At 30.2% G+C, this 27,182-nt stretch overlaps 1 protein-coding gene across 2 annotated transcripts; it reads left to right on the forward strand.

Moving 5' to 3' along the window:
- Positions 1–11,563: 11,563 nt before the first annotated feature.
- TMBIM1_1 (Protein lifeguard 3) lies at positions 11,564–24,041 on the forward strand (the record flags this gene model as incomplete). 2 transcript variants are annotated; one of them, XM_035730642.2, is made up of 8 exons in its annotated part: positions 11,631–11,778; positions 14,351–14,517; positions 15,374–15,438; positions 15,480–15,533; positions 16,025–16,115; positions 19,578–19,808; positions 20,818–20,865; positions 23,476–24,041. In XM_035730642.2, the coding sequence occupies 8 exons, from the start codon at positions 11,631–11,633 to the stop codon at positions 23,620–23,622; spliced, it is 951 nt and encodes a 316-aa protein (XP_035586820.1). In that variant the 3' UTR covers positions 23,623–24,041. The 2 variants fall into 2 exon arrangements, with proteins under 2 accessions (XP_051069259.1, XP_035586820.1); XM_051213295.1 differs by having other exon boundaries at positions 11,564–11,778; positions 14,351–14,496; positions 15,374–15,533.
- Between the last annotated feature and the right edge of the window lie 3,141 nt (positions 24,042–27,182).

The raw sequence follows: 27,182 nt of genomic DNA on the forward strand, positions 1-27,182 counted from the left end.
TGTTGGCAAAGTTGTTTTCAACGGGATGGGGTTTCTGACCTCATGTCCAGCTCTCCTAGTTTATTCTGGCTTGGGATCGGCAGTAACCCTATAGGGGTTATAGGCGGAGTTACTCAGTTTAAATAATTTTGTAATTAGTAATCATTGAATCAATAAATGATAGAATCATCGTAAATGTAAACCAATTTCTTTTGTGGTTTAGATGAACAAAGTTTTATACAAACTAGTTAGTGAGAGTGAGAACGAGTATAACTGTATTCTCGTCTAACTTACTGAAGTTGGAGTTACCAGATAAGTTACTAGTGCACAAACACATCAAACGAATAAATTGATCTTTATGTAAAAATTATTTTCATTAATAAAATTAAATTGATCTCCATCAAATTAACGACAGATTCATTACTCTGATAACCTACTACGAAGGAAATCGACTGAAACATACACTAAATGGAGAACACGGAATATTTAGAACTAACCAGTGTGGGAAAAAGTACCGTATATAAATTAACTGTGAGCCCATCGCAACTTTTTATTGAGGCAATTTATTTTTCATTACTTAAATTTATTTAGGACCATTACCTTTTGTTTGATACGTAGTAAATATAACAAACTATGTTTCTATCACTTGTTATCACTTTTTTATTTTCTCTTAAATATATTCCACAGATATCAGGGCATTCGCCTTCTCTCCTCGATATTAATGTCATTATTATCTTACGTAGAAGAATTAACTATAGTGTCATTCTGCACTCAACTACTTGTCTACATTGTGTTGTGCATCAATAATATTACTCAAATTCTAGTATGCAATTAGTTTTTCATGGTTGAATTAAATAATTGAATTTATGAATCGATTTAAGCTAAACCACCATGGAAAATCTGGAAGCAGTAAAAAGGCGTTTCGTCCTAGCATGGGACTCCTTAGTAGGGTGCACCCATAACACTCCAAGCGGGAATCGAACTCAAGAGCTTAGGTCTCACTCGGACCCTTAACCTCGAGACCACTGAGCCGCCATTCAATGCTGTTAACATTTGATTTTAACCAATCCAAGGAAGTGCGCGACCATCGTTCATCGTCTTCGGTGGGCAACTAGATTACACCCAGTGCGGTTGAACTCCACCTGTAACGGCTTCTCATGAGAACTCTGAGAATTGTTTCTTGTAGCCAGTCGCTAGTGAGCACATGATATTATCAGTATAGGGTTGTGAAAACTGTTGAATGCTTGTTGAGATAGGTTTTTACTGTTCTTTCATCAAAACCAATAGAGTTAGTAAAAACTGAATTAGTTAAGAAATGAATAGAGATTGGAATTCTTGTGTTCAATAGCTTAAAATAAATATGCATACTTTTTGTTCAATAAAAAATTTTATTAACCGATGTACAACACAAATGTTTAATTATTACACCCTCCATTACTAGCAGTTTATTTAATCAATATTGTGGGATGGAGTATGGGAGAAGAGTACCGGGTGTTCATAATTTTATTGTTACATCATGAACTATACTAACTTAGCAGTTAAAGAGTATCTTCAAATTGAATGATTCATCTCATTGATTGAACAATTTAAAAGACACATTCTCATGAATTTTTACTGTACTTCCCTATCACCCATTTTCATCTTCCTGTTCGATCTGAGATCTGAACTGTTTTTTTGTCTGGTCTTCAAGTGTTCTGTGTATGTCATACTTTTGTTATAGTGAAACTCTTCTCTCCTGAGAACTGTAACCGTTTCGACGCCACGTCCCTCTACATACCATTTACAAGCAATCTTGTAAGTGGCATTTACCACAATATGACTTCTCCGTCAGTTCATCTAAGAGAGATAACTGATGACCATTTTAAGAAATACTCTACAAGTTACCTCACTTTTGTCAAAATAACAATTTGGTAATTTTATTTAGTTTTTCTGTCAGTCAAGGCTATAATTCACTTGAAAAGTAATGTGTTTTTACATGTTACTTTGGCACACAAGAGAACATCACACAACTCATATTAACAATGTGTTTTCAGATAAGATTTAAATTAGTCATCGTTATTTTTATCTCTTCACACTATTAGTCTACTTGATTATATTGTTTTCATGAGTATTTAAAAGGTGAAATATGTTGAAAAACTAAAGACAACTTATACCAGAATAAATAAATTAGAAAAATCATGTAAAGAACTAATCATCAAAAAGTGCAAGTGAATAACACATAGTTTTGTCAACAATAGAAAACATTATTTTATATAAGTTGGTCGTGTTGACAGTTCAAGAATTACAGTCAAAATCAATATACATTCAAAAAGAACAAGGTGTATATGACGTTCAATAATAAGAAATAATCTCAAAAGAAATTAATGAATTAAAGTATGTACAGAGATGATTTAAAATATATGTGTTTGATTAGTCAATTTGGTCTACCGTAGATTAAAATACAGACTTATTCTTCTAAGAAGTATACTCGGTATGTGTTACTCGTTGTCAACAAAAGTGATAGTTTACATCAAACGTAAGAATATACTTTTACAAAAAATTAATCTACTTGAAAAAGGTATAGCTCAAGCGTCTTCTTTAAAAAAATTTTCTGGTATAACTGGAGGAGATTACTCGTCAATTTAAGAGAGCATAATCATGAGTCATTTATCAGAAAACTTACTTATTTACTTACACCTTTACCCCTGATGAATGGACATAGACCACCCCCAAGCATTCTCTATTCAACTCTTCCGAGCAATCCCTTCCTTTTCATGTTTGATTCCAATTTCCGACGCAACGTGCTCCTTGGTCTTCCTCTTTTCTGTTTCCCCTAAGGATTCCAGGTTAGCGCTTGTTTCGTGATGGAGTTTGAAATCCTCTTAATTTCCAGCATCTTTTTCTCATTTCCTCTTCATTTGGAATCTGATTTGTTCTCTCCCGCAGTAGGTTGTTGCTGACATTGAGTGTCTTACGTAGACAGTTCTTTATATATATTTGTACTTTTTGATGATAGTTGTGGTAGTTTATCAAGTATCAGTTCAGAAAACTAGTAAATACTTAATGATCAAACGAGAGTCACATAATAAATTAGTGAAGTCACACTTCTGCCCAGTGAATCATTGAGTAATAAACTAGATGTTTTCATATAAAGTGTCAAACAACACCAAACATTCTGTATAGTGATTGATTATTCAAGTTGAACGAAAATTCAATTATACACAAGTCAACTTTATATTCGCATAATTTTTCAAGGTTGATTAAACAATACTTTATACTCTTATTTTATTCACAAAATTCTAGGTACCTATGTACATCATAAATGTAAAATTGTTATGAAAGTAAAAAGTTAAAAAGTAAATTTTAAACACATGCAGTTACTATTCCTATTTTATATACTTTTTTGGCTAACTATGGTAACTAATAACTACTTTTTTAATATCTAGATGATTTGTTTTAATTTTAGTAATCATTGATTAATAATTTATGCTTTTTTTTGTTTTTGCAGTTGTTGTTTATTTGCTTTTAGATTTGGATGAGTGAATGATTGATTAACTAACTGACTGATTAACTGACCAATTAAAGTTTGGATCGATTTTGATTATTTACTTTAGGATAAAACGAACGATCACTTAGTTATTTGAATGAATTGAAATCTTTTCAAAAAAGAAATATCCAAACATAAATCGAAATTTAGATTGACTAATTAAAATGGTCTAGGAATATGCTATTTATGCATCGATGAGAATGTCTAGATATATTACTAATTAAATAGTAGTATAATTCATAGATGAAGTATTGATTCACGTGCCTGGTTTCATAGTTTTGTTATATTTGTTTGAGTTTTCTATCGTTATTTCAACAACAATGAATAGTTTGTTTATCATTTATCTAGTGATTTGTGTAATAACATAATTTTTCTGGTTAGCATTTTTTTTAGCGAGTTAGTTTTCTACGGAATGGGGTCGCTAACCCCATGCCCAACCCTCCTCCTTTACCCGGGCTTGGGACCGGCAGTAACTCTAGAAGAGCTACAGGTGGAGTTGTAATAACATAAAAAACAATAAGATTACATAACTTTTAGGAAATAATAAGAGTTAAATAAAATTCAACTACCAATTTTTTTACTGTGAAGGGAAATTTCATTCAGAGTGGTGAATATAAATGAAGCTATTGTAATTTGTCACCTGTTCACTATTCTAACATAAAATACAGATCAGTGAACATTCTATATAAAGCAGTAGGTTATTAGATGGTAATCAATATTTTATTGTCAAGGTTTTGGTGTTTACTTAATTCTATAGAGGAATTATGGATCAACAGAAACAAATAGAATTTCTACCGTAACTAGTTAAGACATTTTATAGTTCATTAAAGCAGCAATTACCTTTCTAATTAAACTCCAAGAATAATTATAATACTTCTGGAGCAACCAATATCGATATTTTGCTGCTATCATAAAAAAAAGTCAAATTAGCGTTTAATTTCCTTTACACATGTTCACAAAGTAAGGGTAAGACGAAACTATGTTTTCTTTTTGGATTTCGTAAATTAACTATCTGTAAACGTTTTATTGGAGGATATGATTTTATGAATAGTAGTATAAGTGATGTTAATAAACTGAAAATCACACGATTACTGATGGCTAAAATTCCTGTTCCATTTTATTCATAAACTAATTTTGCTGATAAGGGGAGGGGTCATCACATGGTGAAATGATGTAAGCTGACATCTTTCATACCGCAGGCAATGAGTACCATTAAAATGGAACTAATATGATTTAAATCAAGAAAAAAAGGCAAAGGCTACCAATGAGAATTCATTGAAGATCGAAACTAAATCAAAAAGATATCTCAATACACTGATGTTTAAATGTTTAACATTGATTAGTAGCGAGATTTCTAGGTTAAGTGAACTGGATAACACTTATTATTGAGTAGTCAACAGCTTGCTGTATGAAAACTCACAAAATCTTGAAATTAAAATTCTACAATCAGTATATTATAGTTGACTAACAGACTGTTACGTATGTTCCTTCTTAATAGCAATAAATAAGAAATGTTATGACAACATTTTTGTAGATGTTGAGTTTTCTTTGAATGTAGAATATTTCAACAATTCTAAACATTTGCAACAATTTGCCATTCATCTTAAAGTTATGCTTTCATATTCATTGTTAACAGCTGTTTATCTAAGTTCTCAAACAATCCACTCTGATTACTACGCATATAATCTTACATAGACTTAAAAGTTTGTTTAATATTAAAATAAACTTTGGTAGTTCAGTCTTAGTAACACCATATTGAATTTCAATTGATATAAATAACTGTAGGAATTATATCGATAAACAAAAAAGAAAAGAAGAAATATTCGATTTTCTGTATCATACTTATGAATCGATAAGTGGCTGAGTAACTCATGACATTAGGATTAATATTGATTATTTATATTGATTGTCATCAATATTTATTAAAAGTTAATTCATTTTAGTATGTTTTCTCATCCTAAACGGTTCATTGTTTATTTGGTTAATAATATAGCAGAGATTTAAGTTGATGTATAGATATCATGTATAAACACTATTTAGTAAATATGTGACATCTTGAATCGTTTAGTTAATAATTTGGCTCTACATATGATATGTCTATAGAAGGATAGAAAAGATGGCATCATAAATTGATTAGAGACTTATTATCAAATGAGGTTACGCAATAATCACGGGGTAAGGATGGAATATAAAGATGAATATAACTTACGTGTCAGATAATTGTTCAATTGACAGATATGAAGAAAAACGACAAACATAAAGGTTATAGTAATAAAAACTGAATAATAATAAATAAAACTTGTATAAGGGTAATAATGATAGCTGATTAGTTTAAAATTACAAAACAATGATTTAAAAAATCAACAATAATCAAATGAAATGAAAAAAGGAAAAAAAAATCAAAACATGCCACTAAAAGGAATTAGGGTCAAGGAAGGATGAGAGGTTGGACGAATCGTTTTTGCACACAAAGTTAAGGCTTGAGTTCGTGGATTGCCAGTACTTCAACGGTGTATAAAATATTGATTCGACTTTATTTCGATCCAATGTAAGATCAAATTCTCACCTCTGACCCGTAAATTATTTTTATCCTCATATTTCTTCCTTACCCATTGATTATTGAGTCTGGAATCAATTTGTGATGCAATCTTTTCTATCTTTCTATAGACATATTTTCTATATGACTATGAATACGGCTGTACAACTTGTGTAATTATTTCTTAGATAGTGAAGCTCAAACAAACTGATTGATCATTGATCAAGAAACTATGTGTGATCAGATTGTTCGAAATGTATTGCGCAAATATATCACATAATTCTGATAAACTACGTCTTCTCATTGCATTATCGAAATTTATCAAAGGGACTAATTGTTTTAAACTATGCTTCATGAATTTTATAAAACGCTGAAAATGAACTTTTATAAGATAGAAAAGTTTTATTTTTTTTTGTTATTCAAATGATAATCTTTCTTATTCATTAAATTACTAATAAAAACTGAATTGTTATTTGTAGTAAAATGAAGAACTGTTCAAGGTTAATATTTCTTCTAACAGAAAGAAAGATGATAATAGTGTATCATCTCATGCTTAACAGTTTCATATACTTCTATATTTAAATCCAGATGTAAAATTATGTTATCCCGAAGAGAAATTCATCAAAGGTTTAGTTGACTAAGTCTAAGATTATGTACTGTACTGTTTGGCAAAATCTAATATAATCTACAAGCATACAGATGAAGTAAAAAAACAACAACCTAGCAAAACATTATGGAAGTTCGTAATTCTCCAGTATTCTTCTTCGTGTAATACAGCTAAAAAGAAACAATTAACTATAAAGTAAAACAAAATTGACAACGCTATTTGAATATGAGTATTATGCAAATATTCTAAACATTCTTTCAAACCATTATTTTGACGTTATTCATAATAGTTTATATAAAAGATGTTAAAATACTTATTTACATTATTGAGTTATCTTTACAACTTAGCTATTTTCGTTTAGAGAATAATACTATACTTTCTTTATAAAGATCAACTTCGTTTATAAAATCTATTGCATATCACATACACTCGAGTCTGTATACATTTAAATTTGTTAGGATCTTTAATTAATTTGTTTAACAGTGTCATTCAAACAGTAACGATCTATCTATATTACTGTATTTTTTCTTAATATCCATATGAATATGTATGCTTGACATGTATTACAGTCTACATACATACTCCCCTTAACAGCTTAACTGTTAGTTGCTTAAATTGTTCAATGAATCATCTGTTTCCCTACATATGTGCTTCTTAAATCTTATTAATTTATTCACCCTTATTTGCTTGCTCGTATTCACTCATATTTGCTTTGTTTGCTTATGGCTCTGTGATCTGTGCTATACAATATCAAACTATAGTCAACAGTTTGTATTTTCTTTTGAAATTTATACACCATTGGGAGTTATGTAATAACAATTCTCTAGGTGATTGATATATGAAGCACTGGAAATTATTTTGACGATATTCCATTACATATTCACAAGATAGAAAGATAGTTGATGGCACAATAGTTTTTACATACCACACAGTGCTATTTAACTTAATTACAATAACAAATTGAGTTGATTAAATTTTTGATTTTGATGAATAAAACTTTATAATTAATTTGAGTTTAACAATTGAGACTGAATATGTTAAAATGAAATTCGTAACAGATGAAGTTAACATTAGAACTGTATAATAAGTGAACATAATTTAAATTATGAATGTGTAACTAAACTTTTATGAGTTAAATCAATTACCGAATTTGTTTACATCATTAACTATTCTTACAATATAAGTGTAAATTACTAATCTGTATGTTAGTGAGTGTTACAAAGATGTTAATATAAAACCGGACACTTCTTTAAAGTATATAAAATTAAGTGAGTCAGTCACTTACAACATAGAACCAAGCACATACATGCATCGGTCCAAGTTGCCATAACTCATTAGCACAGCAAAACGAACACCGGATTCATAGAAGCAGTTAACTCAATGGTGTAATAAATAAGGGAAAGATTTTATGTAAGGATATAGTACAGGAGGAAAGAATTAGTTCGTAGAAAGAAAGATATGACATAATTTTAATCTCATAGTTTAAGGGAAGACAGAGAGTGTATACACTGACGCCATTGTGATCGATTCTGAGCCATTTAACTCAGAGTCTTCAACCATTGGTTACGATAGTCACGCGGACCCAAACCAAGTAGTCTGCATCTACCAACATGGCTAAGACTAGAAGTTAGTGATTTCAAGAACTGATGATACGTTTTGGTTTGGCCACCCCTAATTTTCTTCCAACCATCTCCAATACCGGATAGCATTGCACGTCGTGGTAATCGGTATTCAGGCATACGTGACACGTGGCCCAACCATCTCAGTCGATGAAGATTCACAATATCAAAATACTTTGCCTTTATCTTCAGAGGTAAATCTTTGTTAAGATGGTCTTTGTTTTTTCTTTTTTGTCTTGAAAGTCCTTATACAGAGGCAGCAAACAATTTATTATCTGAAGTATATGATTTAGTCAGTTGTGTTTTACCCCATTTTCCATTTAGCTACTACGAAGATATGCATTATTATTCTAGGGATAGTTCAATCTCATGAAAAATAAATAACAACCAATGGCTAAAATGAATGAAGACTTTTGTTGTCATTAAAAATAAGCCAATTCACTTAGTCCACTTAAGTAGTAGTTCAATTTCATTTCGAGTATTGTAATTATAAACTACTTTTTGGCAACTGTTAACTTTCAAAATCTGATTAATTAATTAATTAATTAATTAATACATTTGCATGTTTATTTATTTGTATTACATTTGTGTACCTTCGATGAAGATCTAGTTTTATGTAGTTTTAATTTCATAGTATGTAATGCTGATTTAATGTGAAACTGTTTTTGTTGTAAACACAAATTTTATTCTGTTTATGATATTATGGTCGTTTGAATAATCCATTTACAATTTCTAAACAAATACAAACTCTTAAATTAGATCTAAAAATTGAAGGTAATCGTTTGATTGAAATAATCAATTCATTATATACATTAGTTGTTGTTTTATAGTCTTGTGCAAATATTCAAACTTTTTGATGTTAGAAGTACTTCAAAATTTATTTAAGATTTTACCATTATAAGTAAATAACCAATTACTATTAAATTCTTGACTATCAGATTGATAAAGAAATAGGGTGATGATCAAGTTATGAATAATACTAATTATTAGACGGACAATGTATATTGAAGTGATAGAAGTTGATATCCATCATAGAGCTGTTGAAAGCCATGGAGCTTCAGACAACTGCAGCTTGTAAAGTCGATCAATTTGGAAGTGAAATAGTAATTCACCGATCACCTTTAATAAAGACTATGGTGTTTGATGAACAGATTCAAATTGTAAATGTGAACCACTGTATTTTGAGATTTGAAAGTTGTTGGCCTAATCATGTGTGGATTAATGGGCACATACCATCAAGGAATACCAAACTAAAACAAAAAACTCGATTTATTATCTCTTAGTTTTCAGCAGTCTAGCTGACATCAGTTTGTAATTGAAAGGACATTAAAAGCAATGTATAATTAGTCTTATTGAGATATTGTTTTTCATTTTGTTAATGAATGAGTGCTATTGGAATTAGTTATAGTCAGTAAAGAGGATTGTCACAGACCACAATCTTTCAGACTGTTTGTTGGATAATAAAGAGTAAACTCAAGATTAAATATGGTTGGTAGTAAAATAATTGGAATATTTTAAAGGACATCACTACTCTTAACGTTTTAGACAAATTTACCTACAAGATCTACAGTAAAACCCGATTATTAGCATTCGACGAGAGAACATGTCGATTCTTGGATCAATACAAGGCATAAATGAAAAGATGAATGAATTGTCGATAAAAATAACTGAATATATGTTCATACAAAGAGCAATCTTTGAGCTAAGTGTAAACTGCTGAAGTGGCTTCTGTTTCTGTAGTTACAGGTTTTCCATGTAGTGACAAGATTGTTCTAGGAAGTTGAAATTTTGTCTCTTTCCAAGGTAGAGGACATGATACATTAACTACCATTTAAACCTCCCTCTTAATGCTTTCAGCAGTGATTTTTCACGATTTTTGAAACATGTCTTTATTACTTATGTCATGGGTTATTTTGAGAAGATAAATAAGGGCGGGCATTTTGTTGTAGACCCTAGGTTGGTTATTATATTTTAATAGTAAATAAATCATGTATAATGACAATTATTCCACGAAGTATTTGTTCACATGGCTGTAAGGTTTGTTAACTAAACAAAGTGCAGTCATCATCACGTCTAACTAACCAGGAACTAATCCGACAAGTTGGGTAAGTTTCCATCTGAACACGATTAATTTTCAGTTGGAGTTCACTTTATGAAAATTCCATATATATATATATATATATATATATATATATATATATATATATATATATAAGTACTAAGTACAAAACAGATCACAACCAGACTCCGCCGATTACTTAGTCAAGGTTATCGTTGTTTCTTATTGAAAATAAGGACTACAACCAGTAAAATTTTGTTGTTAATTATGTTTACCAGTCTTCTGATGATATTCCTTATTGATAGTTAACACCAATGTCAAAAGATCTTTCTTTCTGTTCACTTAGTTGATATTTTTAAAGGTTTATATAATTATTAAAAGGAAGACAGTTTACTGACATCTATACCTAAATACTCTCATACTGAATGTCGTCATAAAAATTAGCTTTAAAAATACATCTTAAACTATTTCAGAAAACAAGAGATTTGTTATAGGTTGCAAAATTTCACATCACGTTTCATAAAATCACCTAACATTAATAAATTACAGATTTTTAACGCTAAATTGTTGGAAGCAATCAACGAGTAGCTGTGAACCTAAGGTTTGTGCTAACTGCTTATCATCGTCAGTATATATCTGCGTTATTCATGTATTAAAAATATTACTGAAATGAGCCATTTAGAATATTTTTGGACTCCGATAGAACTAAGAGTGACCACTGAATGGTAACCAATGTCGGCTTTATCCTATCTCTTAGTGATAAAGAATAGACAAGTCTGACATTGATTACTATCTGTTGATCAAACAATGTAAAATTATAATTGATTGAGAGCTCTAGGCTACTTCTTCACTTGTTCAATATGTCTTTTGTTGTCTTCAATTTTCAGAATTTTGAGAGTATTGTGGTAGATAAATAAAGGCTGAATGTAGATTAGAAACCATTTCCGTTGTCTAAAAAATGAAGATTGAAGTAAGATGAAAACTAAAGATCGGTCAACAGGTTACAGAAAAAAGGATTCAAAACACGAGATATAAGCTTAGAATCAATAATTGAATCCACTGTTGAGATATGTTGATCAATTGTTCTCATGGTGATTTATCGATCTATTTTATTAACCAATCCTTAAACAGAGCATATGGGTGTAGGTTTATATGAATTAGTTTAATTTCGATAAACAATTTCAAGGTTAAATTCATTCTAATTTTCAATATATATGCACTGCAAGGTTACAATAACATTCCTTATGCAAAAAAATTATTACTATAATTAGATCCTAAAGGAAGAGAAATCGAATTTATTTTAAATGGCCGATCCGCGGTTCCAAACACCATACAACGAACCACCATATCCATATGGATTACCACCACCACCACACCTAAACGCACCACAAGGTCCATATCCAACTCAACCTCCACATTCTTATCCACCTAATATTGGTCCACAGTGGCAAGGTAAGATGAATTCATTTGAGATGTAATTATCATTAATAATGAAGGTTAAACTAATGAGTAAATTAATGCTATCTAAAAATTCGTAACTTGTTCAGTTCTAAATTTAGAGACAGGATTTGAATATTTTTACACGTGTGTTCGTTTCATCTTTACATTTTAATCGACAAGGCATCATATATAGTACTCTAATTATATTTTAGCTATACTACTCACTCTGAAGAAGGTTGTCCTATAACAGGAAATCTCATCCGCAGGTTCCCCAGCTTTCTGATGTCTAGTGGTTTGAAATTCCGAAGTCGATAATGACTTTCTACTACTTTTACAGAATATTTTTTAATCGTATTAAGGATGAATCTGGGATATTCGTGTGAATATTTAGACATTAAGATTCAAGAGAACTGTGATGTGTCATTTGATCTAATGGCATTTCAAACATGTATTACTATATGAATTTCTTTCTAATGATTGATTTGGTTCTAGAAGTCTTAGTTTTCTGGAGTTTTCTCTTGAAACCCATTGTTTTTCTCCTTTCATTGGGAACAATGAAATATAGCATTACAGTTATAGACATTATATTAATAATCCGTTAAAGAAATAACCGACTTTTCTGTAGATATATATCTTCTACTCATTCATATGATAAAATACCCTACTCAGTAATATCATACATCTTAAGCAAAGAAGCACAATATACTACAATAGATTATTTTTGAGTTCTTGAAATTTATCTTCAAAAAAATTTTTACTTCCAAAATGTTCCATTATTTTATTATCATGCAACACATAAGGAAAAATCCACTTGGTATTGTTTTATTTGACTCTTCCCATTGATGTTTAGGACTGCAATTGATCAATCTCTTATTGGTATATGTGCATACTGTGCGTATTGCATCGATATTGCTTTAATTTACAAGCAGCTGACGAGTCCGAAATAGGACAAAACGCGCATCCTGGATTCCACTGCTAGCCACTATCCATCTTTGTTCATAAGGAAAAATGTTTTTTTGTGTATTATATGAAAAACATGTTTTTCAGAGTAGATACTGTGTACCGATTTTCGTGTGTACAATTTGCATAGCTATTTGAATAGAAATACGATGGAAAGTAGATATGATACTGGCATTAATTGACGATGACAATGAATGAAACTATAAATATTATATGTAGTATAAAACTTACTTCTTCAATAACTTCTGACACTTCTGTTACGACTTAGTTTAGTGATTTTAGCGAAAAATCAAACTGATAAGTTGTTGGTAGTTGTAAATTGCCTGTCTCATTAAACTCATGGAGAATACAACCATAGTTTAGCTGTAGAGGATAGACGTATGTTTCTAGGACGGTAAGTCTAGTTAGCCGATAAAGTTATGAACCTGCATTCATTGTTGTAGTTAATGCATGTATTTCACACACATGGCTACAAATTTCTCTGATATTTACTGATACTATAAAATAAGAATAGGTTGGAAATATTTTAAGGGGTAATAATGTTAGAACAGGAAACCACTCATCAAAATTACTCCCTATAAATTTAACTAAGTGAATGAACTCGCTATTGGAGTTTTCGGGATGATAAAGGTAAGTAGTTAGGAAGGCTGGGTTATGTAGCTCGAGACTGGTTATCACAAATTCCTATATTTCTCTAGGCCTTAACGATTTGTTTAGTAGGTATCTAGTTGCACTGTCCGTTTTACTTGATCTTACGAATTAATTTTATATCTTATCCTTTTGATGGTATTTTGAAGCATTTGTGATACATAATATCACAGTTATCTTAAAACAAATATTTTGTGCGTGAGTATAAAAAATAGGAAACATACATGTTTCACTCAACAAGTGAAGATGTTATTTTTATGACAAATTTACCAAAGACGAATGTATAAAATATATGAAACCTGATAATCTTACAAGATCGTAAAACTTTTATTTAATCAGTATTGAAAAATAGCTTTGTTGGATGATAAGAGACAAGTTAGTTCATACTTTATACCTATTTCTACTCAACAGTAAGGTGTAACTCAAACTAAGAATAAATCTGTGCTTCACTCATTGCTGAAAACAAAACTGTATGACTGTTAAACGTAGAGCTTACTGATTTTCCTTGACATTTCTTATACGCCTGGCCGGTAGATGCTAAAAAACATGATATGTACGTCCAGAATAACTTTATTTTGATTATATTCTGTCACTCATTAATGAATTTATGAAAAGATTTCTAGAACCGATTAAATGAATTTAAAAGAAAGAGAATATTACAGTGATCGCTTGCAGGCTTGTTTTGAGCAAAAGCTAATATGACCGAATTGATGATGCCATTTGAATGTTACAGACTTGATGGATGGTTTACAGCATAAAATCATTAAATGATGATATGAAATTGCTTGTCCAGCTCAATAATCCAAAGTATAAGAAAGTGATTATCTCATGAATTAGTTTATTATCGAGTAATCATTTTTCTGAAACAGAAAGAAATGTAATCCTTCTTAATACTGATCATTATAACGTATTATAATCAAACCTATCACTAAAGATATTTATAGTGTATGGTTTTATTTAATGTTGTTTTGAAAAGGAGGAGATGGTTACCCATATGGAAATTATAATGAAAATCCACATTCTAATAGTAACAACATTGGTGGTGAAGGTGGACGCATGGAGAATCAATTCGCTGCATCAAGCTTCAGTGATAAAAAAATTCGTCATGCATTTATTCGTAAAGCAAGTTATAGTTTATCAATGGTATTTTTCACAAGACTCGTTTTAAACTGATACCGTGAGTGTTAGTAAAATTCTATAAAGAAAAAAATTAGATATCTGAAATCTTAAGTTATGAAAGTTGACTTTATTTCAAAATGTTTTAGCGGTAATTGCATGGAAAATGATTCATTCAACATGAATTAAAAGCTAAATGTATTTTTATAAACACAACATGAACATTGAAATATCAAAACTGTCAATTGGGTCAAAACCAATTGAAGAGAAGAATCCTTATCTATAACTATAGGACTAAGACATTAGCTTGACGAATAACTGATTTTTTCATTCAGATGAAAACTTTGAATAAATCGTTTGTTAACAATGTACCCATGTAAGTTATACACAAAAGGTTGGCGTGTTCCAGTAGATTTAGTTTCATCAGACTGTTTGAATGTTTCAATTAAGTATAATTTTGATAATTGGTTTGTGAATGCATCACGGGTCAAACTGTCAATATTCTAAGGGAAAAATAAGTTTACCAAATACTTAACTGTAATTTTTATTGAAAGCTGTCCGATTATGATAACATTGTCATTTCTGATCTAACTATCTGATGTTAAGATTACCGTGCACTTCCGAGTTTACATTTCGGTCTACTCCACTAAATTCGATAGTCTATTCAAATAAAATTTCATAGTCGATACCATTTAAAAGGAATAGTACTTCAAAATACGAAGCGCTAACCCCATATCCAACGCTCCCCCTTTATCCGGGCTTGGGACCGGTAGTAGCCCCCGGAGGGACTCCAGGCGGAGTTTCATTACAACTAAACTTTTCTCTAAATATTTTTGATTATAATTAAATTTACATAATTTTTCATTTAATTTCTCTTATCTAGGTATATTTTACTCTTAGTGTGCAATTATTATTCACATTTGGGATCGTATGTATTTTTTGTCTTATGTAAGTAATAATATTCAATGGAATTAATTTATTTCTGTTAGTAAACCTGTAACGATTTGGGTACGTCGTAATCCATGGTTCTACTATTTAGCCTAGTAAGTTTATACATAAATTTTAATTGTTAAGTTTCAAAAGTTAGTAGTTCTTGTGGTGGGCAGTTTTTATTCTTTTTTTACGAAAATGATAACAGTTGATAAAAATATGGTCAATTAGTAAATATTTGACTCAATTGTAAAATAATCGGGAAGTGTTATGTTTTGGTTGTCGTTGAATTACAACCTATGATATCAATAAAAGCAAACTTGAAAATATATATCTAATTGATGAGATGACAAAGCATTCAGCTCATATTAAAAAAAAACTTTCAAATCTCAGGAATACTATTAATTATAATGATATATATATGGATTGATTCAATAAGAGTATGTTCTTTACTATGAGGGGAAAACTGTGATGAGAATACTGTTAGTGACTTCCAGGTTTTAATTAGTTTTAATTAGAAAACTAAAACGTTTCGATATCATGATTTCATTACCATTTTGTTCTTTCGAGGTACTAATACTATTTTTTTGTTGCTTGTATGTAGTGCAATATTTTTCGTAACGTATTTGGTACTTGGCTGTATTGTAAGTGTACGAAGAAGATTCCCTGGAAATTATATATGCTTAACTGTATTTGTAAGTTAATCTGAAGCATTTTTGTTTAAATTTTATTAAACACCTAGAAAAATAAATGAATACAATATTGATGTTAAATATTTAACTAAGTTTAAACTATAGGACTATATTATGCTTTAGAGGTAGTCTGATGTTCAGTATGAATTTAATTAAAGGTTTATTATAAGTTAATATATGATTAACATTAATGCTTTTTAGATAGCCAGTGTGTTTTAATATGTTTCTCAGATATTTAGTTTTATGACCAAAGTTGATTAACTGGAGCTGTGAATGAACTGAGAATAGTGAATAATATTGTAGTATAATACTGTTGTACTACATTAAACAGTCTCAAATCTTTCTACATAAACATTTCAGTTATTGATTCTTATCATCTCTTCAATCTTGTCAATAGTGATTTGGGTTAGTGCTACTTTTGAGTCTTTTATTTAGTTATCAGCTGACAGAAACACAGAACAGACCACATGAAATGTATGTGTTTTTAAGAGGTACTTTAGAAAAAAGTTTAAGTATTCATGATCGGACTTCAATGTTATTGAAGTAAACAGATTTTTTTTTCATTCACTTCTCATCGGTTATGGATATTCTGAATGGTTTGTTAGTAAATGTAACTTAAAATTATTTCTCTACAGAAAATAAAATTAGAGTTTAAAGACTGGGAATTGTTCGAAGTTGTCAAACGGTAATTGATGACAGTTACTAGAATAATATCATATGGATAATAGACAAGCATTAATCACAGTAGTGGTGATGCATTGATATACATATGTATGAAAGATAAATTGTAATGTCTGGCTCTTCATCTACTTATTATCAGTGGAACTGTTTTAACCAAATCAAGTAAGATTTAATTGAAGATAGCTGTTGACACGGTTTAGGAAATATCATTGTAAATTGATCAATAACTCTTATATGATTTGATTAATAACGATTATAAAGTTTCAGAAAATTCAATTTATATAATAAAACCTGAAGTTCTAAGAAAGTGCACAGAAAGGTCTTCGTTCTTATTGCTTCAATACATGTTAGCTAACAAACAGAAAATTTTAATTTCCACTATATCAAATGTCTTAGTGTTTCTTACATAAAACTCATCCATAAACTGTTCACTTACCTGGATCTACTTGGTTATTTTATGTCAATCATCTCAAGTAACTGGTGTAATCATAAAATACTTGTATGCTTTTATATACGAAGTCAAAATTCTTCTATACTATCGTCTTTAGATATCTGATTTACATCTAAGAAATATTTCACTGATGTGGTTTGAGAGATTTGGGGCTTCAAATAAGATTTTGTACACTTACTTCAGATCATTGAGTTTTTGGTTTAATACTTAGAAGAGTAAGCGTATTTGTATCAAACGAATTCATAGAAAAATAGTTTATAACAACTGTTTGATTTTTTACTCACATAGAACATATTTTGAAGCTTCCACTCACTCGGTTAGTATTTTTTAAAGTCTTATTAGGAAGCATTTTATCACTGTAAGTGATATCGGAGTGATTACTTGAAATATTCAATCGATAATTATAACTTTGTTATTAATTTCCGTAATGAGAATAGACGAAATAGTATGGAGAACTGCGAGGCTGTTAAATATTTGTGGTTGAAGCGTCAACCACAAGGAGATTAATATCGCCAAACATGTATTGTTCCGAAGCCATTAAACATTTGAAATTGGTAAAATTTAGAAATATGAACTGCTAGATTCTAACTTAGGACAAGTGCTAGCTTCAAAACCTGAAGAGTATGGATTCTATTCCTGTAGGGGTGAAAATTGAGGACAGCCTGGTTCTATATGAGTACGAAACAGGTGTTCAGTGCTCCCCAGTTTTCGATGATACCCTAATTCATCTCAGCTAGTGACAGAAATCACATATAAAAGATTTTTATACCTAGAAATAATCATACAATCTGGACATTGAGGCGAATCTAAACTTGTATTAAGAATATCATTGTTTTTGTTAATTACACCGACCATCGTTTCCTCAGCCCAACGTCGCTATTTTATAAAGACTAGAACAGGACAAACTAAAGGGATCTATCAATTTATTTAAACACCTCAAACCAGCAAAATCGAAAATAACATAAACAAAGGACTACCAAATTGAATACTCGTTTTTTTGCATGCTTTTGTCACAATGGTTATAATAGACAAATATTACTCCAATTTGAAATAGCATTACATGGTCCAAATTTACGATTGGCCAGTCAAGCAATCTATAACACATTTTAAATAACCAAGATGTTTTGGATACAAGACTAGAGTGGAAAGTTGTAATAATCCATAAAATTAATTAATTCCTATTTCTTACATCAGGCTGTGTTTATCAAATAGTGTTGTTAGATTTAGGTATTAAAGTTAGTCGATGTAATAAGACATCATTTCTTCAAAGAGTTTTGTTGTTAGTTAACTAGATCAAGAGTCAAGATACTTTAATATACAGTAGTATTGATTACAGACATTTGGATTACTGACTTCTGTAAAATCAAAGTACAGGTTTTTGATAAAAGTTCCTTTTTCTGATAGTTTCATTTTTTTAGGAAATGCACGGTTGTATTAACACTAAATACCAACAGCACTTTTCCATATGGTGTATTGAAACATTCAGTAAATTGATATTGTGATAATACCAAGTAATTCTATCGATTTCTGCGAAGTTCGATAATCAAAATTTTTCACACTTACATTTCACTGCTTTGATTCAGGAAAAAATGAGAACTGAAAAACAGATTTTCTAATCCAATAAGTGATCTATAGTCAGTCTTTTATCTAGAATTATGTTCGAAATTAATACTTTTAAATGAAGTTATTTCACTTGATAAACTTCTGACTATCATCGTGAAGTAATACATTCAGAACATGTTTTAAGTGATAGATGATAAAAGATCATTAGGAAGACATAACAGCCAGTTTAAAAGACTTTGAAAACCCATATCTGTCTTGGGCATTACATCTAAAATAAGAATAATCAACTTACGATAATGCAAGGTTTTTTCATGAAGCCTAAATCATACTGATCAAAAGGATATTGTTTATTGAAATAGTTATAAGGTGTAACGGGTTTGTAGAGATTTTGAGATTTTGTACTTCAAATCGCAGAGCGTCCTTAATTAAACGATCACTGAAAAATAAAAAGCACTGGACAGATGTTTCGTCCTGGCATGGGATTCTTCAGCGTCGCGTATCCACAACTCCAAAACATTGAATGTTATGTAAATTGTAAAGCAATTATTTTGACATTGATTGATTTAGTTGATCTTAAATATTTTTATCAATCTGCTTGAACACTAAATTGAAAGTGAAGTTAATTAGTAGAAGTTTACTTACTAGTCTCCTACCAACAGTTATAACTCCAAAAATTTCATCTTAGAATGTTGTTAATGACTACTCTAACTTATTTATGATTTTCAAATATTCTATTTCTTTGCTTTGCTTATTTATTCTACGGCAAATAGACATTGGCATTATCTTATATGGCTGGTTCAATTGGTGCATTCTACGGAGCTGAAGCAGCTTTAATTTCTGTAGCACTGACATTTGCTCTATGCATCTGCATAACTCTGTTTGCAATGCAAACACGTTTTGATTTTACAATGTGCTCTGGTTTTTTATTTGTATTTAGCTGTGTTGTTATGCTTACTGGGATTGCAATCATGATTGTATACTTTGTTCTGGGACCAAATAAGGTAATTACATCTGGTTTTCTAAAACTTTGAATAGCTAAAGGTTAAACATTTTTAATTCAGTTTAAGTAGAATTAAAATGTACTGATGAGTTATTGATGTCATTTAAATCATTTTTAATTGGAAATGCCTACGAGTTCAGATTTAACACATTATGAAAATAATGCGATAGATATATCTGAAACACAGAAAACACTTGTCACTTTTCTAGTAATTATATTACTTCACACTTGAGTTCTGTAACTATAAAATCGGCTTACTAAGCAGTAGATTCATTGATCATTGATCTAACGTCAATACTATTCAAAATCGTTTGTTAACAGAAACTCACACAATATTCAGTCATATAGTAACATTATTACTGATTAACTATCGATTTATGCTTCAAATGATCAATTTGTGAATGAATAATGTACGGACTACTTATTTTCTTATTATTTTTTTTAATCCTAAGATTGGCACATATACATATCACATGAATTCATTATAATGCGATGAAAATAGATAGTTTGATTTAAACGATAAAACTTAACACGTCACTTGAATCTTCATTACTTAGTATATGTTAGGTGAATCAATTCTTGACATGAAATGCTGGATAAATTAAAACATGGTGTTAAACACGTGTACCCTTAGTGACTTACAAAATAAATCAATACTGTCAAGACAGTTAAGCCAATAACTTAAACTAACTCAAATTCGCAGAACAGTGAAATCTCTAAACTAGAAAATTAATTTAAATGTAAGTATCGCTAGTCATACAATAGTATTGGTATTATTAATGTTTGTTTAGGTAGGCTCATGCGATGTTGATCAGATTAGTTATTTTTTTCTATTATCTATGGATATAATAATGTTAGTTAGAAAGCAAGTTCATCCTTGTGAATTTAATGATTGTCTTATTTCTAATTTACGGCTCATTGACCAGAGAACATATATAGGTCAGTGATGTTTTATAATTGAGTGATGTTATCAATGAATAGATTTTACACAATTATGTATTTTTTTCTAGATTCTACAGGGCGTTTATAGTGGTATCCTAACCCTATTATTTGGTTTGGTAAGTTACTTTATTCATTAATAAATATATTATTTGATATCAGCTCATTATTATTAACTATTTTTTTCAGTTATCGATCGAAAAATTGTGCATTCTGTGAATTAATATTTTATGATGAGTGTATTTCTGAAAGGTTCCCGTAATCTAAGATTTCATCACTTTAACAATGATGACTAGATTGACTCCTCAGGTGTACACATCAACAACCCAATACACGATCGAATATGCAACACTCACGCTTCAAAATAAAAGCTTAAAACTCCGAATACTGAGCCGGAATCCATAGATTTCAATTCTAATTTCTGCCAGTTCGCAGTATGACTCAATCATTTCCTAATCCCGTCAATCGGTAAATGTCTTACATTACACATATTTGAACATCATTGGTTACAGCTAATTACTACAACTTCTACAATTATCGGTTCAAATCAGATACTAGTGAACATCTGATATATCATTTATGGATCACACTAAAACACACAAACCATTGGATCTCGACTCAATAGTCCATAGGTTAAGTGTTCACCGTGAAACTTGAGCGATTAGTGTTCAATCGTCAATGGGGTAGTAGATGTAAAATAAAACACGTGAATAAAACATGTGTAGTGCTTCCTGAATTTCGATGTTTGTCAACTAGGATAAGTGAATAATATAAACTATTAAAACTACTTGGATGATGTAAGTATTTAGTATCAAAAGTTTGCTTCTATTTGAATAATCTTAACTTTAGACATTCAGGTATAGTAACTTGAATTTATGAAAGTGTTTTAAATGCAGAAACTGATTTTTATACATTAGGGTGTGTTAATCTATGTTGTACTTATGAGATTAAGTTTCCAGATCAGCATCTATAATGTGACTTATAGTTTTATACCAAACCGTATAGTGTTCCATTTATTATAGGAAATGAATTTAAACCTGATGGAACATAGATTTTTATCTTCTAATAGCTCTGCTCAAGTTTGTAAACAATAAATGTTTACCGATTTTTAGATGTTTATTTGTTATAATTTGAAAAAGTCCCAAATGACGATAACATTCATTCGTCATATACTCTATGTTTTGATTCCCGAGATGATAGCAACCGATGGTTAGAGACCCTGAATGACAGCTCAAAATCGTTTGCAATGGCGCAGGTGCATACACTCTTTGTGTTCTCTCAAGTTCTAATCTCCGGAATTCTCCTTGTCTCTTTTTTCTCTTCCCATATTTATTTCACTGTATTATACTCTTTAAATAACATCTCCAAACACTAATCTTCCCGATTACTGCATATATTCTTACTACCTCTACCACTACGGGATTTGAATCGACAACTGCATCTCTGTGCTAATGTGGTATGGCAACTCGAACTGATGTACGTACGTACGAAGTTCTACGTTGTTACTGACTGACTACGTTTTGATTATCAATTCATGATAACTTAAAACCTAAAGTCAATTAAACATTGAAACTGTTTGTGTTCGAAATAACTAATCTCTTCTTTTTAGCAACACAATATAATAGTTAGGTGATCGATTTACAAAATCTAAATGAACTTGATGTTTTAAAACAGAAATTGTGAAAATTTGTATTTCATGATTAGACAATTTATCTAATGTGATAAGATACAATTTACAGAAGAAAGTTGTGGTTGTCGGTATTCGATATAATTCTTAAACTTCGTATACTACTCGCCTTGATAACTGTTACTAGATAACGTCCAGGGTGTATAAATCTCACCACACACAGATCACCAAAACCATAGGCATACGAAGCAAGAATGATATGCGAGTGCTGAAGAGCAAGCAAGCGAGAGAGTGAGTGAGTCAAATGAACAGGATTAAAATGTACATATAAATATATACATAGGAAAATGAATGCGTCATCGAATCATTTAAACAACTAACGCCAAAGCTAGCAGAATGTATATATGGGTAGGTGGTAAACAATGCTCGAGCATACATGTTCATGCAAACGAAACAATAATAAAGGTACAGTGGTACAGATAAGTTATTGTTGTACGAATGAATCTGTCTGTTAAATAAGTTAGTAAAAGGGCTTAGCCAAATTAAATGTACACAACCTCAATGTATATAAGCTGCTATAAAGTGGTAATTTTTAGACAGACGGGCTTTAAAAATAATTTGAAATTATTTCTTATATATGATCCATGTACAAACTCATTTTGTCCTATCAGATTATTACATTTATACATGTAAAGTTGTTTAAATATTTTAACTCAGATTGAGAAGGCATAAATTAACTTTACTTCGACTCAAATAATAAGACAAATATGTCAGTAAAAGTACTTTGATCAACTATCAAAGAAGAAAACAAATTGATGATATGCATTGATCAATACTGTTCCCAGATTGTGTTCTAAACAATTAGTGTAGTAATCAATATCTACTACTAATGAGATATCAACTTTGAACTTAAACCATCTGAAAGGAGATATCATGATTTCAATAGATTCTGCAACATTTGGCTGATATAACATTGAAAATTAATGAGTAGTTTATTCTTTATATTTTTATTAGGCATTCCAAGATTTATTTAACATTGTATCCTGTTTATTATTATTATTATTATTATTATTATTATTATTATTATTATTACTCTTCACAGTATTTGGCTTACGATACACAACTAATAATGGGTGGAAGAGAATTTGAACTTGAACCAGAAGAGTATATATTTGGTGCAATGCAACTTTATGTGGATGTTGTATTCATGTTTATGGCTATAGCTGGTATTGCACGTGCAGCTTCGTGAATCAATAACTAAACCGATGAATCAATACAAAAGCGTATATCTGATAACCTACACTTATTATTATTATTATTACCAAAGGATATAATTTTCCTTGTTTAAAATGACAGTGATTATTACGTATACAGAATAAATAAATATAATCAATAATTTGATAATAATCTAGACGAAAAACTAACAGATTATCATTATTTTGTGAATATGTACAAAATGTAATCTATTTTCTTATTTGTTTTAACGTGTCATTATTTGTACTTTAATGACTTGAACCATGTATGAATTTTGAAAAACAAATTTATTGACCGAAATCAACAATAAACTTTATGGAATATTCGTAACCTAAGTATTTCTTATTCAGTATAAATGCGTAAATCATCATTGAAATATCAATAATAAATAAAATTGGGTATTGAATTCCTTGATATAGTATTCTTTTCTTGTTTTATGTAACACGAAAACATGTCTATTAGTAGACTATTGATAACAGACTAGTTAAGATATTGTTTGGTATAAGGAATTGATTGAGTGTTATTTCTATTTGACGGTTGAAAATGCGTTAAGTATAGTTATAAACCAATTGGCAATGATAATTTAGTGAACAAGAACACTACTGGGGATAATGAAATGTATTCACATACAAAATCTGAGAACCTTACAGTAAATACTTCATTTGCGAAATGTCATTCATTTGTCTCAGGCTTGACTGTTTCTTCGTTTCCATATCAATCACTCTCTGTTCTCGTTCTCTTCTCCTCGAACTTCTTTACCTTTTGCCGCCAGGCATCCCACTTTCTATTAGTGACACTATTCATATCTGTCGACATCAGTAGCACACACCACTAGTTTTAAAAAGACGGAATAATTCGAATAGATTCATTTGGTCTGAAATGCTCTATAGTTTAGGATGTTTATTTGAGTGTTACATGTTTTCAATGAGGCAGTTACAAGTTTCGTGGACCGTGTCTGAACTTTCTTTGGTGTTTATTTTTGAACAAGATTATTTGTTATCTTAAGTATAATTATATATATATATATATATAGTTTACGTGTATGAACCTGGACAAAATGTTGATCCTGATTCCAGTTTCTATAGAATACTGGTAGAATGCAACAAACAACTGTTTAGGAAGAATATAAACCAGTTGCTATCAAATCATTTCAACCTAGAAAAATCTCCACTTCAAATTAATCAACACAGGTAGGATTAAATATTTGGAGATTATTATACCGGCTTTATATATTAGTCACATAACTGATTATCTTCAAAGGGTTTATATAGAATCGAATGTCTGTAAATATGATTAACTTAAGAAGGTTGTTTCATAAATTCAAATCACTATACCTGAATGTAGGTCTAAAGTTAAGATTACTCGAATAGAAGCAAACTTCTACACATGTTTTATTCTAGTACTGAACTCCTCACAAGTTCACATCTACGACACCATTGACGATTGAACACTAGTCGCTCAAGTTTCACGGTGAACACTTAACCTATGGACTATTGAGTCGAGATCCAATGGTTTGTGTGTTTTAGTGTGATCCATAAATGATATATCAGATGTTCACTAGTATCTGATTTGAACTGATAATTGCAGAAGTTCTAGTAATTAACTATAACCAATGATGTTTAAATATGTGTAATGTAAGACATTTACCGATTGACGGGATTTGGAAATGGTTGGAGCATACGGTGAGACTGTAATTTATGAACGATCTTTGAGCGACGCTAAGGTGTCCACTTACTAACTAGGACTAAATGAAATTTATAAACCAGTTTGATGAATTAGAACTATAACTTACAGTTGACGGTTAGGGTTAGGAATTAGATTTACGGTTTTCATAACGAACTGACATAAGCTAAAATGCCGAAACGCTATTTGGCTAAATGGATGAATGAATTTCGTATCAAAATACAAAATCTGTCATTTTATATCTGATTGGTTCGCCCATAAATTACACTTTTGCCGGACCATACTGAGAATTGATCGAAATTAGAATTAAAATCTATTGAATTCCGGTCCAGCGTTCTGAAGCTTTCATGTTGAAACCTGAGGGTTGTGTATTCGACCGTGTATTGGGTTTTCGATATGCACATCTGGGGGAGAGGGGTCCTATGTTAGAACGAACCAACTGTGTAGTGCTTCTTAATGTTCAGAGGTTGCTTCTATAATTATTGTCGGTAAGTACTCTTTACTCATAATTTTGATATTCATGAATTCTTTGAGATGCGTAAGTTAAGTTTGTAGCTTTTATTATCTTTATTGACATCATCAGCAGCAAAGGTTTTGAAAAAGATGAGTTCATAGTCTTTCAGAAGCTCTGATAGTGTTCACATAACTGCTAAGCTATGAGCTATTTAAAATTACAGTCAATTTATTAAGGCTACAATAGTAGGACACTTGTTCATATTATAAATAAATTATTATTTCTTATCACGTCTCCGTAAACATAAACGTATATAATCATCACTCTACATATAATATATTTATCTAGGGAGATTTCTTAATCTTATTTCTTTTTCACGTACTGTTCTAGATAGTATACATGCCCTTTTTCTTAGATAAATCACCTGGATGATGGAACATGTCTGTATTTATCTACAGGTTGATTCCAGACTTAAAAGATCACTTTGTAAATTGGTAATAAATTATCCTACCAAGTTTATTTTGACCATTTCAAAACATTTTTTTCTTTATTTCAGACTCGTTTATATTAAGTAGGTATGTTTTTAGAAATTTTCAATACAATGTATATGCGATTGCGAAAAACATTCATTTCTCTTTTAAACCAGATATAACTATATACACTGTTATAGGAGTTAGTATACACTGTAACATTATGTTAAAGTATTTTCACATCAATACAACATTCAATATTAGAACATCAACAAATTGTCCCTTAGTCTAAATATTGATAAGCTTTGAATATAAAATTCATGTCAATCAATTGATGTTTCTAGTACATGTGAATAGTTTTTTTCATCGTATGTTGTTCATAAAAGAGTTACTTGTCTTTCGAGACTTATTAACAGTAAACACTTTCAGTGTTTCACTTAATCATACAATCAAGATGTAAATAGATCTTGTAAAGATTTCACTACATAGAACTATTGTCAGTACATTTATCAACAGCGTTTATATATTCATATATTAAACATGTGACCAAACAATTCACACATAGTTATTTGTATTACTCCTATCAATATTCATTCGAATGAAAAATCAAATTGATCATAAAATCTGATATATTGATATATTTAACCATTGTATTACATTTTCGATCAAACAGATGAAGAATAGATAAAACAAAAGAAAATGATCAGGATAATAATGGTTTATCATTTAAAACTAAGAAGAAAAAATAGAAGTGGAAAAGAAGTCAACATTAGAAAGTATAGAATAATAAATTATATATTTCTTACAGAAATATAGAATATATAGTACGGTGAGACTATAATTTATGGATGACTTTTGGGCGACACTAAAGTGACGTTGAAACAGTCCACTTACTTTCTAGGGTTAAAATGGGTTTGTAAATTAGTATGAGGAATTAGAATTAGAATT

Source organism: Schistosoma haematobium, chromosome 3 (assembly GCF_000699445.3).
Source record: "Schistosoma haematobium chromosome 3, whole genome shotgun sequence".
Lineage (NCBI taxonomy): Eukaryota > Metazoa > Platyhelminthes > Trematoda > Strigeidida > Schistosomatidae > Schistosoma > Schistosoma haematobium.